Source organism: Arachis hypogaea, chromosome 19 (genome assembly GCF_003086295.3).
Source record: "Arachis hypogaea cultivar Tifrunner chromosome 19, arahy.Tifrunner.gnm2.J5K5, whole genome shotgun sequence".
Taxonomy (NCBI): Eukaryota; Viridiplantae; Streptophyta; class Magnoliopsida; order Fabales; family Fabaceae; genus Arachis; species Arachis hypogaea.
In genome coordinates, this window is record NC_092054.1 from 6,563,132 (window position 1) to 6,571,223 (window position 8,092).

The following is an 8,092-nucleotide window of genomic DNA, read 5'->3' on the forward strand; positions in this document are numbered from 1 at the left end:
GGGATTTAATCTCATGTATGCCTGGACATTCAATTTAAGCCACTATTTAACCTTCTCACCCATATCTTAAACATAAACTAAAATAACAAAATCATTATCATTGGCAAATAGAATACCAAAAAGATTCCAACCCAAAGCATAATTATCAGTTGATCACATTTCCAAAAAGACAGTCGACATCATTAATCATAGAACAATAACAATGGCGTATGGAACAGACAAAAAACATTCTCAACTTCCAGTAGTTCCTAACATAGAAGTTCTAAAACCTTTCCAAGTCCCCCTTTAATAGTAGATTCTGCAATAAATTTTTACGAAACAGAATTAGAATAATATGATAACCATAAGCTCATAGACAAGCAATCTTATCGCTGATTATAAAGCAACCTTGAGAAATGATGGATATAGGAAGAGCCTGAATCCACTTACATCACAATTTATATTTTGTTGAAAGCAACAATGTCACAACTCTGGACATATTCGTTGATCGGCTCGACTGTAAGTTGCTCCTCGATGAGCGAATCGACAGAGACCAAATCATCCACAATAGTAAGCATGATTTGCAGTTTCTTGATACCATACCCAACAGGAACAAGTTTGGCTGCAAATCAATAAAATAAATCAGAACCACAAATAGGAACAATAAATGAGCTTTGAGATGTAAAATATAAAGTAGACTACAAATTTTCCCAATTACATAAAAAATACAAGATTTTACAAGAATGAAGCTCATCTCATTATTTGTATTGACTATTTTATGAAATCTATAAGAATGCTGTTAGCAGAATAACAGAATCTACAAATATTAATAACTATGTGCAAACTAAAATAAGAAACATAAAGAAAATGTTACATACATGCTCCCCAAAGCAATCCTTCCATCTGAACACCTCTCACTGCTTCTTCAAGCTTTTTCATGTCAGTTTCATCATCCCATGGCTTGATATCCATCAAAACAGATGATTTTCCAGCTGAAAATGAAAACAGCAAAAACAAATGCTCACACAAGTGACAAACTGCTGCAACAAAAAGAGAATGCGGGGCAGATCCAAATGAAATTCAGTGAATTGCTAGCTTACTACAAGAGAATAACTTACACTCTTTCTTCTTTCCAGATGCCTTTAGGGCAGCAGCACGTTCCTCGGCAGCCTTCTTCTCCTCCTCAGTCTCTTCACCAAAGAGATCCACATCATCATCGTCATCATCAGCCGCAGCAGCCTGTATTGCATTCTGTCAATGATCATCCAAACAAAAAATCAACAATGCAGCCTGTATCTATTATTAAAATACTTGCCTTAGAGTCAGCTGGTGGAGGAGTGGCAACAGCTTCAGCGACGAGAGAAGACTTCACAGTGACAACAGATCCCTCACCAGAAACACCCCTAAAGTATCAAAATCGTGGAGAAAAGTTACAAAAATACAGGCATTACGCATGGAAAATCCAATATTTAGCACATACAACCAAACCACCAAATTGTCACACTCATAGATAACAATCATTACACTACAAACCACAAAGAACAACCAAACTTATCGGGAATAAATTTCCATTAGTTTAACATATAAATGGTAAAATATATCGAGGTGAAAGTAACTTACGAGATTCTCAACAATGCATCGATATGCTTGTACCACCTGCACACATTCACATATTCAGCAGATGGAACTTTTGATAAAGCTGCATACACTGTAAGGTCATCCTTTGAAGCTTGGTACCTAAAACATGTAAAAGCACAACGCATAAGATACAGTGGTATAAATAATAAATAATTATGAGAAACTACAAAATAAAAAAATATAAAAAGAGACATGCAAAACAGTAACATACCCAGTGATGTAACTGCGGGTGAGAAGGTACTCATCAAGCTTCTTCAACCCAGATGCAGAGCCAAGGTCATACAATGTAACTGCCATCTGCAAAACATGCAAAAATTGTGGTTAATTATTGATAATATTATCGAAAACAGCTCACAAAACAGTAAAGCAGTGAAATCAAACAGTAAAATTAGAAATTCGTGAAGATATTTCAGAAATTGATGACCTACAGATCTACTTTGTAAGTTAAAGAAAGCAATTCCTATCTTCACGCCTGAATCACTACACACGACGAATGACTTGGAACAATTCTTACTAGTGTGAATTATCAATAATAAGCATAACAACAAATAATATTTAAGAAGAACGGTTTAACAGATTTGCAAGTAGTAAGAAGAATTGACCTTAAAGAAAAGGAATGGCTGCGGCGGTTGCGGTTTCTAGTGAGTGTGAAGAGTGAAGAGGCAGATCGAGAATGCGCTTGTGAAGGAGGCAAAACCAGCAAGTTCTGTATCTTATATATGTATGATACCCGTGCTAGGGTTTTCATTTTTTGGATCAAATTGCAGTTACACTCCTGTAAGTTTTTGAAATTAAAATCCACCCTAAAGTGGCCAAAAATAGCTATATGATATATCCCATTTTTTACTTTTATTTAAAAAAAAAATACACAATAATATAATATCAAATCAAGAATTAGATAATAAAAAAATTTAAAAATGTAGATGTTGCAATGACCTTGAGTCATCAAAGTGCAAGTTTTACATTATTCTTTATCTTATAGCATTTTCTAATAAGAAAACTTACGTAAAAATTATTTAATTTAACTTTTAACATCAGCAAAAGAATGTATCAGTATAATTTTTTACTCTAAAAGATCTTAACTTAATAGGAGTAATGAGTTTGGATTTAAAAGTGTATAAATTGAAAATTCTTTTGTGGATAGTTAATTTTTTTTTATTTTTACTGTAAAACAAATTGGTTGGTCAAATTTACAAATAAAAAAAATTAAATTAAAAAATAAAAAATCAATGAGTTAGATTTATAAAATTTAAAAAACTGACCATCTAATTTTATTTTAACAAAAATTGATCCAGTTAGGTGAAACACACTAACCTATAATAATGACCCAAAATATAATATTTTTTTAATATTAAAATTAAAAAATACTAATGAGATAAGGTTGATGATGACTTTATTGTTACAAAAATATAATTTTTTATAATAATAATAAAAATTTTGAATTTTTTTTTTTAAATAAATAGCAGTTTTTAAGATGTAAATGACATCTAAATAAACACTTCTTCCAAAGAATTATTTGAATGAAAATTTAAAAGTTTTTATATTAACATATTATATTTTCTAATAAAAATGACTAAAACGGTGCGTTTGGCTGCTTAGGTTTTAGAGCTTTTCAGCAACTGGAAATGGTGCTCTGAGACACTGTTCTCTGTTCTTTCTTTACATTTCCACACGCATCTCTCTACCAATTTCCAACTCTCCCAAACTGCAACCATGACCGGTACTCATTAATTCCTTCATTTACTCATTTTTTTCTTTTTTTTTTCCTAATTGTTCACTCGTACAGTGATTAATGTTAGCTTTAATCTATTGTTCTTGTCGTGCATCGAATCATTCATCTAAGTTTCATTAGAATTACTTTGATTTGTTTCACAGTTATGCGATTCTTCGTTGTTGTTATTTTTTTTCCCTATGATGTATGAGAATGCATCAAACGAGTTGAGCTTTCTTCTGTTACTGAATTTGAGCATGTGCATTGCACAGACTATACTCAAGAACAGGAGATGGAGATCGAAGCATTAGAAGCTATACTTATGGATGAATTCAAAGGTTTGTATTTTATCCTTTACTCTCTTTTTTTCCAATAATAATGATAATAATATACTTTTTTTTTTATTTACCAATTTTTCGTTTGCTTGTTTTCATTGTAGAAATACACTCCGGTGAAAGTGGCCTAAGTACTTCTAACCGCTGCTTCCAAATAACGGTCTCTGCCCAGGTTAATGTTCTCTCTACTTTTACTTACACTGCATTTTTAAGTAAGTGTAAGACATGAATAATTATGAATGTTGCTTTGTGGTTTAATTGGTTTGTGCGGCTTATATATTGTGGAATATCTTTGCGTTTGATTTAATAGTGTTGCAACCAGTGAGTTTTGATCAATGTAGTAGAATTTGACTTTCTTTATTCTTAGTTGACAAAATTATTCTTATTTTAGATAATAGCAGAACATCTTTTTCTTTGTTTGTGTGTGCATGGGGTGTTGTGAATACTGCTTAGTTTAATGTAGTAAATTTGCTACTCGGACATTTTTCTGATCAAATAATTTACCCTTACATTTATCTATATGCTGTTCATTTGGTGCAGGATGATGATACTGATGGATCATTTAACAATCCAGGTTATTTCTCTTTCTCTTTAATGTATAATTTCCTTTCCCTCTCTGTTTTCGTGAAAGAAGAATAATACACGATAGGAGGATAAGAGATCTTCTTTACAAGAGCAAATGAACAAAAGAAAAAGAGATTTCTGAAGGATAATATTCTAATCCTCTCATAGTTGAGAGGGAAAGTCCTCCAAAACGCTCATTAGCTTTACACTAAATAGAGGCTAAATGCCTAATCTATCCCCAAAACTTCCTTGTTTGAAAAGCTATCACTGAAAGTGTGTAATTGTGTTCCAATCAAATAATCCAAACCATGGGATATACTGCATTGCCCCAGATTTTGCCTCTTTTCTACTTCCAAAAACCTGAAAACCTAGTTGGGGAAACTGATCTGATTCAGAGCACATCCAACCCTCTCCAAACTTTTTTATATTTTGGCATTTCTTTTATTTTGTCTTCCTAAGTTACTGCTATATTTTTTGGAGTGTTAGTTACCAGCTTTTGTACATATTGTCATCTGATGTGCAATTTACAAAGGATGTGATTGATTCTTTTTAACCATTTTGCGTGCAGCTCAACTGGCTTTGATCTTCTCACATACAGAAAAGTATCCTGATGAACCTCCTCTTCTGAATGTGAAAAGGTCACTATTGCTATTATAATTATCTATTATTATTATTGTTGTTGTTATTGTTGTTGCTGCTGTTGTTGTTTGTATGTTCAGTTGATTTCAACTGCAGTACTTATGGCTTTGTTTTGTTTAGTATACACTAACATTAATATGCTAATGTTGTGTTTCATTATGCTAACAGTTTACAAGGAATAAATACTGAAGATTTAAAGAATTTGAAAGAGAAACTTATCCAAGAGGTGGTCTATTTTCCATGTTAGTTTTTTAATCTGTTACATGATTAGGGATTTATGCTATTATAGCATTGATTGGTAGCTATCCCATTGAAAGACTTTGTAGTGCTCGCTCTGAATTAAATACGTTTCTAGTTATGAATGCATCTGTGCACAATAACTGATGGTGATGGAATTGATGACTACTTGTGGATGAATATTGATGCGCCCCATTTTTTTAACAGGCATCTGAAAATCTGGGAATGGCTATGATCTACACTCTGGTTACCTCGGCTAAAGAGTGGTTGGCTGAGAAGTTTCAAGACACTGAAGCTGCAGAGGCTGAAGCAGAAGAGGCAGCCAAGGATGATGTATGACTTTTCAATTTTATGAATTTTATTTTGAAACTTTTACTAGTTAATTGCCTTCTTCATTTCAAGTATTAAATATTATAGGTTTGACTTTATCTTTATGAAATAACCCTTACCTCTGAAGCTAGTATTTGGGGTGAGTTAGGCCCACTTGATTTTCAATGTGTTTTACGACTTCTGATACAACTTGAATGACTTAAAGTTGTTTTAGGCAAATCACTTTTGTAATTCTTAAAATTTCTTGCAAAATGATGCATGTCTTGCACATGGACTGCATTTTTCTCTTTTCCAGTTGCCTTTTGTTTAAATATTTATTTATACAGTTACTTGTATTCTATTTGAGTATGCTCTGAGGATAACCTTTTATTCTTAATAATTGTAGTAGTAAAGGTATTGGTTTGTATCTTTTCATGTTTTTGCCTTAATATCAACTTAAGATTTAAGATGAAAAAGCATTTTCTTCAGCAATATATTCATTTTAAGGTTCCAAGCATTAGCCTGTTAAATTTTGTACTGAAGAAGCTATTTGACAATCTTTTATCTCTCCACCTCTATTAGGTAGTGGTACCCCATGGGGAACCAGTTACCCTTGAGACATTTTTGGCATGGAGAGAAAGGTTTGAAGCTGAACTGGCGCTGGAGCGAGCCAAGTAAGCCCTTCAGTTACTTTTCTTCTGCGGTATACATTTCTAAATAAGTTTTTAAATACAAAGGGGTTATGCAAACGGATGAATATTCTCCATTTATAAGTCCTGATTATTATTCAGGGTGGAGATTTCAAAAACTACGTATGGAAGGGGAAAAAAAGAATATAAAAGAGAGAAGGGTGGAGGGTTTAATTGAGTTGTAGGTCCTTATAGTTTGGTTGGACTAATTTTTAAGTAGGCCTCTATAGGTTTAAACTGTTTAATCAGGTCCTTATATTGAAAACGATTTTGTAATCAAGTCCCTAGAGCAATATATTGTTGCGAATTTTTAGCTCAATTGAATAGATTTTTGTGTTTAATCTTACAAACTTCATTAGGAGTCTGTAGAGTTATGTGAAATCCCAAGCATTTGAGTTAAAAATTATATTAATATTAAGACTTGGTTAAAATTTTTAAACTATAGAGATCTAATTGAAAATTAAGTTAAATTTTAGAAAGATGCAGTATGACAACCACATTTTATCAAATAACATACTAGAGTAGAGGATATTTACAAAGGATTAGTCAATACAGTAATTGGTGATTTTATCTAAAAAAGTAAGTGTAAATTTTGATGTAAAATTAAATTGTCCTAATTGCAGGTTAATGCCGGAGTCTGCACTTACAGCTCCCAAGGAAAAGAAGCTCAGTGGTAGACAATGGTTTGAAAGTGGAAGAGCGGTATGCTTTTGTCTTTACAATAGCTATTCCTATCTTTCATGTCTTAAACCTGAATTTTATACGCTCATAAGTTCTTCAAATCAAGCATCTAAGTTCCCTCTAATAACTAAAAGTATATGATCAAATGAAGTTTAATTATTTAATATTTAATCATATAAAAAGATGCAAGTAGGATATGATATTGTAACAGAAAAAGTCTGCTAGCAATCTGAAAAAACAAAAAATTTATCTTGGTACTTCAACTCTTCAAATTAAGAGAAGTTAAGTGTGACTTGGTTAAAATTAAGCCGTATCCACTGGTTCACTGCATATCAAGATTAATGACACTTGAATATGTTCGAATCTTAAATATCATGGTATTAATCGCAATGTTAAATAATTTGTAAATACCGTCTCTACCGATACTTTTCAATAATTCTCCTTAAACTTTGTAAGTATATAAATACTACCAGTTATTTTTTTCCCCTTACAGAAAGGTGCAGCGGCTGTCAATGAGGAATCTGAAGAGGAGGATGAGGAAGATATTGATTTTGATGATGACGATTTTGAAGGTCTCTGATTCTTCCTCCCCATCGGAATCAAATTACTTTTTTTGTAAAAAAAATAATTTATTTTTTCTATTATTTATAAACAAGAATAGAAACTGATGTTTGTTTTGTGTCATGGCAGTTGATGAAGAGGATATGCTTGAACATTACCTGGCCGAAAAATCTGATTCATCCACACATTCCTCCAAGAGAGCTAGTTAAACTGTGTGCACAGCACTATCAGGCATTGTTTTACAATTCAACTTGCCGACTTTGGGGATTTTCTGCCATCCTTGTAGGATACAAAAGTATTTGATTCAATGATATTATTTAGGGGGAAATGAGTATTCATCACAAAATGTTAGATGTGTGACATTTCCTTTCACTAAAAGCAGATTTCAATCTGATAAATCATTTTTGTTCGTAGTTGTCGGTTGTCATCCTTGAATTTTTATAAAAGCATTAGTAGCCGATGGATGCACAAACATTCAACTCATCAACTTGAAGTAAAAGAAATTGGATGCATTTGATCCATTGTGAATGTGTGTATCAATGTAAAAATGTTTCTGTTAAAAACTTACGAATCCTTGTTTGTTCTTTTTGTTTACTTTCTATTCTACATGCTTGAAATTTAGATTTCTTAAAAGTTTGGAATGGGATAATTGAACCTCGAATTTTAAGATTGTTTCTCATTTCCCTGTTGAAAAATGTTTAGGAAATGATGTGGCATGGCATGTTACGGACTCTTGAATGAATATCGAG

At 32.3% G+C, this 8,092-nt stretch overlaps 2 protein-coding genes across 2 annotated transcripts; one reads left to right on the top strand and one right to left on the bottom strand.

Moving 5' to 3' along the window:
- Positions 1-78: 78 nt before the first annotated feature.
- LOC112776410 (elongation factor 1-delta) lies at positions 79-2,564 on the bottom strand. Its single transcript, XM_025820571.3, has 8 exons — positions 2,220-2,564; positions 1,829-1,914; positions 1,600-1,716; positions 1,295-1,382; positions 1,098-1,218; positions 858-971; positions 430-601; positions 79-298 (listed from the first exon to the last, which is right to left on the bottom strand). The coding sequence occupies exons 2-7, from the start codon at positions 1,912-1,914 to the stop codon at positions 438-440; spliced, it is 690 nt and encodes a 229-aa protein (XP_025676356.1). The 5' UTR covers positions 2,220-2,564; the 3' UTR covers positions 79-298; positions 430-437.
- A 577-nt stretch (positions 2,565-3,141) lies between these two features.
- LOC112777488 (uncharacterized) lies at positions 3,142-7,906 on the top strand. Its single transcript, XM_025821873.3, has 11 exons — positions 3,142-3,337; positions 3,601-3,666; positions 3,768-3,835; positions 4,204-4,237; positions 4,796-4,865; positions 5,035-5,092; positions 5,311-5,436; positions 5,995-6,086; positions 6,725-6,803; positions 7,276-7,354; positions 7,473-7,906. Exons 1-11 carry the CDS (start codon positions 3,331-3,333, stop codon positions 7,550-7,552), a joined length of 759 nt encoding a protein of 252 aa, XP_025677658.1. The 5' UTR covers positions 3,142-3,330; the 3' UTR covers positions 7,553-7,906.
- The last annotated feature ends 186 nt before the right edge of the window (positions 7,907-8,092 follow it).

Coding starts and splice junctions, on each gene's coding strand:
- LOC112776410 (XM_025820571.3), bottom strand. CDS start 1,914: ATGGCAGTTACATTGTATGACCTTGGCTCTGCATCTGGGTTGAAGAAG. Junction 972..1,097: donor ATCTGGAAAGAAGAAAGAGT/GTAAGTTATTCT, acceptor TTTCATTTTCAG/CTGGAAAATCATCTGTTTTG. Junction 602..857: donor AGGATTGCTTTGGGGAGCAT/GTATGTAACATT, acceptor ATTGATTTGCAG/CCAAACTTGTTCCTGTTGGG.
- LOC112777488 (XM_025821873.3), top strand. Junction 4,866..5,034: donor CCTCTTCTGAATGTGAAAAG/GTCACTATTGCT, acceptor TTATGCTAACAG/TTTACAAGGAATAAATACTG. Junction 7,355..7,472: donor TGATGATGACGATTTTGAAG/GTCTCTGATTCT, acceptor GTGTCATGGCAG/TTGATGAAGAGGATATGCTT.